The following is a 6,000-nucleotide window of genomic DNA, read 5'->3' on the forward strand; positions in this document are numbered from 1 at the left end:
ACAGACCATCAGCTGCTGATCATGTAAGTGTGGAAGATGTTGAATATTTATAACTGACAAGGTTTGTCTTAATTAGTAGTCATTGCAGCTTTCCACCCAGAAGGATGTCTTTCTTTTCTACTTAACAACCCTAATGACAATAGAATATTCTGGTCAACTCTTAATTCTTTCAATAATAACTTTAACAAGCCATCTTCAATTCCCCCACTAAAATCTTCAGATGGCGACATTACAAATGATCCACGTTGGAAAGCAGATATCTTTGCCAGTACCTTTGCCAGGAACTCTACCATAGACGATACCAGCCAGAATGTCCCGGTACTGGAACTTGATTCTCCCGAAATTGCCCCACTTAAAATACAGACAAGATACATAAAATCCATCCTAGACAATTTACCTACCAACCAAGTTCCAGGCCCAAATGGAATTCCGCCAATTGTTTTGAAAGAGTGTTCCCCTGAACTTGCCTCTGTCCTAGCTAAGTTGTTTGGACTGTGCATGCGTGCTTCTTTGTTCCCAGGTTCATGGAGGGAGGCCGGTATCCACCCAGTTCCGGGGAGGGGGGGTTCATCTTACCCCTCCAATTGCAGACCAATAGCTGTCGCATCTTCTCTTGGTGGGGTGTTTGAAACTCTGGTTGATGAGCGCATTGTTAAGCATCTTGGGTCCAGCAACCTAGTTGGTGATGGACAGTGTGGTTTTCGCCGTGAGGGGTCCGCCGTTGATGTGCTCGGTCTCTTGCCTCGTTCCATTCATCAATCAAATGATCTTTTTGGAGAAACTCATGCAGTAGCTCTTGATATCTCTAAAGCTTTCGACAGAGTCTGGCACCGTTCCCTGCTGCCCGGACTCCCTTGCTGTGGACTGGTGTCTTTTGTTCCTTTGATTTCTTCATATCTTAGTGACAGGAGGATGGGAGTTGGGGTAGATGGTGTGTGTTCCGGTTTCCACTCGATTGATGCCGGTGTGCCGCGGGGGTCAGTTCTGGCGCCAGCCCTATTTCTGGTTCATATTGGTGATCTCTTGTCTGTCATCCACGGTCCTATTCACACGTGTGCAGATGGCTCAGCGCTGCATGGTTCATTCGCACTCGGACGTCCATTTGCAGGGTCTAATGTCTCCACCTCTCAACTCAGTACAGCCATCTCCATAAATCAAGATCTGTCTACAATCAGTGAATGGGGACAAAACAACCTTGTCTCTTTTAATGCTAGTAAAACTAAATACAGTATATACAGTTTACTAATAGACAGATGTTGCCAGATTTGTACATTACCTTCAGTGCCACTAATATTTTCATCTCCAAAAGTATTGGAGTTCTTGGCGTCTCACTTGGCAGTGCCCTTAGCTGGATCTCTCATGTCAGATCACTTGCTAAAGCCGCCTCAAAGAAGCTTGGATTATTGTACAGAGTCCGTAACTTCTTCGCCGATGAGCAGTTGGCTGTAGTTTATAAGAGTCATGTGCACTCTCAGCTTGAATATTGCTCACCCTTGTGGAATGGTTGTGGAGAGGTTGCATTAAGACAACTAGACAAAATTCAGAACAAAGCTGTTAGAATCATTAACAACCCTGCCATTACATATAAACTACCTCCCCTGCAAGTGAGAGGGAATGTTGCCTCCCTTGCATTATTTTACAGATATTTTTTTGGCAAATACTCAGACGAAGTTGCGTCCATGGTGCCACCTCTCCATGCCTTCCCTCATGCTGCACGGGCATCTGGTGGCGCTCATGACTGGAGTGTCACTTAGCCATGTTGCAGAGCTTCTGCCTATCAGAATTCTTTCATTCCCCGAACTGCATCTCTCTGGAACTCGCTTCCCCAGAGTTGTTTCCCTCCAACTTTCAACCCACAACTGTTCAAGTCTAACTGTTACAGATATTTTATGAACAGAGGAAACCAGTAATCTGGTGTATGGATTATGTTTTTTTTACTCATTTGTTTTTCCTTCCTCCGTTCTGTTATTTAAAAAAAAAAAAAAAAGTATGATCTTTGTAAGTTCAGATGTATTGTTTCTGAGTTGAAACTTAATGTTTACACTTTTACATTATACTGTATCTTCAGTACTGTTGACACACAAGTAATGTTTTTGTGTACAGTATGTGGTTTCATTTTGAATGGCGCAGGTGAGCGATGCCTTCCCAAGGTGACACCTATATAGCAGGATGGCTATTGCTTGGCTATACTAACATCCTTAAGCTTCTTCCCAGTCCTCTGCAAGGAGGATGGTGGGTTGTAAGAGAAGGCATTATCAGCCTGCAGTTCACCAGGTTCGCATTCAGATGAGCCTGTTGTTGCATCCATCCATCCATCATCCAATCCTACATTACCCCATGAGGAGCATAGGAGCCCGGAGCTGGGCAAGTTGGTCCTGACATTTAAGATGAGAGTGACCAGCCTCACTCATCCCTGAGTGGCATTACATGAGCAATAACCCCAGCCACCCCATGGATATAAACCTTCACTGGCTTAATCTGATTGGAGTGCCGTAATTACCCACTAAACCACCAGGCGACATAATTTTGTTATATGGTTACCACCCAGCATATTAAATGGTTTTCTGGTGTACAGGAAACCATTTGGCTTGTCACTCAGTGTACAGTAGAGTTACCCACAGGCAGAAGGAAGAGGAAAGAATGAAGGACAGGGAGACAAAACAGGGAGTGTAAAGTCACCCGTAGGCAGAAGGAAGTGGAAAGAATGAAGTAAAGAAAGACAGAAGAGGAAGGAAGGAATGGAGGGAAGAGAGGAACATTAAAAACGACAACAGCATTTTGAATATACTAATTTACCCATATATCATATACTGTATGATTTTGAGCATTATCAATAAATTTTTTGCTTTCCCCAGGTAACATGAGTGGAAACAGTAACAATAATCATACTCCCTCTTCCCTGTATCCTGGAGCTTCCCAGCCTCACCATCTCACCCTCTACAAGCAGTCCAGCAACCATCCGCAACACCATCCTCCCTTCCACCCAACTACAGACCAAGACTCTTATTCCCAACAACCTCCTCATTCCTACCACCGGCCTGCAACCAGTCACTACCCTGGACCTCCACCGCACCATCACCACCACCACAAACCCCCTCCACCACCGCCACATCACCACCACACAACTAAAATCACAGTTCCCGGCTCTAAGGTATGACTGTGAGCTGCTTTGGTTACCTTCAGGAGCCCAGATACAGACTGAAGAAAAAGGTGCTGCCAGAATATGAAGGAAAAGGTGCTGCAAGGACAATAAGGCAAACACTTAGTACAGTTCCTCATTGCAAGTTGTCATGATTAACAGTTTGTTTTACTGCTGATACCAGTAAAATACAGAAATTACCTGTTAGAAATCCACTGTTACCCATGAATCTAATGTGCCAGTTTGCCCTAATTTACACAAGAATATTTTATTTTTCAGAACATGTCCCTGGCATGTAATGAGGACTGTCTTTACTTGCCCTACCCTTGTAACAGTACAATAATGAAATGAATTATGGTGCTGTGAATGTAAAAAGACTTTTAAAGGTGCCAGAAGCAGACTCTGTTTATTAAATCAAAATTCACAAACTATTGTTTGAAAAGAGGTGTAATATATGATGTATTTGTATGGACAACAGTACGAGAAGAATGTGTGACCAGTGTAAAAATTTGTACATATTGTATAATAACTTTGAGGGGTAAGTTGTGTATTGGTTGTGTACAAAGTTCTGATGTTCTGTCTGCAACCAGCCTCTTTTATCAACCTTACTTCATCACTACTAGATGCAGTGCAAACATTCCAAGAAATGCTTACTTATTTATGGAGCTCTGGAGTAAGGAGGCAGTTAGTACTCTTGCATTCTTAATTGAATTGAAATGTAGGAGTCAGTTTTTATTGTGTACCTGGACAGTTGATGATCATTTTTAATATAAATTACTATAATGACATGACAAGGCTTGTAAGCAATGTGGAATGGTCAAGGATCTTGGAGAAATATTTTGTGTACTGTATAGCATGTTTTATTATTGTATCTTGGATTATTGATAATGAGTCAGTTTTAGCATTTTTAGTGCCTGTGCAGTGAATAATATTGTATAGTTTTCTCTGGTGGAGTATGATAATAAGTATCTGCACTTAGTTGTGGTGCCTTAGTAAAAGTGATGTTGATAATTTTTAACACAGGACAGTGCCATCCATCGTTTTGCCTTGGCAGTTTGATGAGCTAATTGTTTATAGGAAGTATATTTTATGGAGGACAGTGCTTGCCTATATATACGAAACTTTAATATACAGATAAAATATATATCAGATCTATTTTGAAGGATTATACAGTATATTGTATTAGGATAGCAAGAAATGTCTTCAAATCACATTTTATATTGAATTTTTATTATATACAATACTGCTTAAGCTTTTAAATAAGGTTGTTTTTCACATGAATCCTTCTAGATTCTATCAACTCGTGCCAAAGTGAAGTGTTGCTGTCAGGCCTGGTAACTGGCTTGTCTGGTAACACTGGCTTGCCTCCCAACACTGGCTTGGTAACACTGGTTGTATTGCTGATGGTCACTTTAGCTGTTTTCATATGTATATATTGTATTTTAAAGTACACTTTTGTATAAAATTCCATCAGGTTTTACATCACTTTTAAAATATTGTAAAGTGAAGCTGCCACTTTACTCTGCTCAAAGTGCAGCTTGACTCTTTTGTAGGAAACTTGTCCAATACTCTCCAAAGGAAAGAATAAAGGATTTTTTAGTAAATCCAGTTTCTGCAGTACCATATTATAATTAACTCTGATGGTGTCAGGGAGGCATACAACTGAGGTGTTTTAGAAATAATCCATCATTATCACCATTATCATTGCCATACTCCTCCATCTCCTCCTCCTCCTCCTCCTCATCATCAGCAGCAGCATTGTCAGCAGCATCTGTATCATTTATCATCATCATCAGTGTCAACAGTATCTTATCAATTATCATCATCTTTACTGTCATCTGTCATCCATCATTCTGTATCCCTGGAAAAGGTAGGATGATCCATTATCTCCGATGCATTGCTCCATGCTGGGGACCCCTGGATGGGCGTGGACAGAATCCTGTCCAGGCTACTTTATCCCCACATATCTCTTGCTTTCAGACACTCATCTTCTTCTTCTTTCTTCTGACCCACATATTGCTCTACTCTTTTTCTTCCACACCACAGAAGGTCTGGCTCTGTCAGCATTGCTCTTGATTTCACTTTCAAAAACTTTCTTGGGCAGCTTATCAGTGTGCATTCTGTGTACATCTCCATCCCATCTAAGCATATTTCTTTTTATCTACTCGGTAATTCGACATCTGTTATTGACTCATTCTGTTTTACAGTGGTCTCGTGGTTACAGCAGTTTTCTTTATCACTGCTAGATGAAATTCTGCGCTCCTGTTATTGACGCATACTTTTTTATTAACAAACTTTGTTCTGAGCTGGTTTCTGCCAACATTGGTGGTGCAAAATCTATGGTTTCTGATGGCTTTGAGTAATTCAAAGATGATGCTTTAACCCCCACCCATACCGACTAATTTATTACAAATCCCACCCCCAAAACCTGACAAATTTTCATTTTTTTTTTTCTCAAACATCTGCTTTTTATGAGACATCGAAAATTCATAGAGAAATCACTCACCTGAGGTTTAAAATCCCACTACCTGTAACAATACCCTTACCTGGCTCTGTTTTCAATGGGGTCTGGCTCCAGAGAAAATGTGTTCTATGGGAGGGGTAACTATTCCAAACCACTCTTTTTTTTTTTTTTTTTTTTTTTTTTTTACGAATTTATATGTAGTACAAGAGTATATTGGTTTTCACACAGTAATATCGGCAATATAAGCGTTGTTTTACTCACCAAACACATCAACATACCGCACCTTTTTTGGCGACATTACCTGATCATCATTTCTGACTGTTTCTTCCTCTAATACTACGTAAACTTTGTCGTCCACATTGTCATCAATTGGGGAATCACTCTGGCCTTGAATTTC

General features: G+C 40.8%; 1 protein-coding gene across 1 annotated transcript in view; it reads left to right on the forward strand.

Moving 5' to 3' along the window:
* Positions 1–4,712, forward strand: part of baz (par-3 family cell polarity regulator) — a 423,470-nt gene extending 418,758 nt beyond the window's left edge. The window contains exon 30 of the mRNA XM_080283282.1: positions 2,856–4,712. Coding sequence (XP_080139408.1) covers positions 2,856–3,157 — 302 coding nt within the window. The 3' untranslated portion in view covers positions 3,158–4,712. The remainder of the gene's footprint in view (positions 1–2,855) is intronic.
* The last annotated feature ends 1,288 nt before the right edge of the window (positions 4,713–6,000 follow it).

This window comes from Coenobita brevimanus, chromosome 97 (genome assembly GCF_032717465.1).
Source record: "Coenobita brevimanus isolate Jiangsu-jjx chromosome 97, ASM3271746v2, whole genome shotgun sequence".
Taxonomy (NCBI): Eukaryota; Metazoa; Arthropoda; class Malacostraca; order Decapoda; family Coenobitidae; genus Coenobita; species Coenobita brevimanus.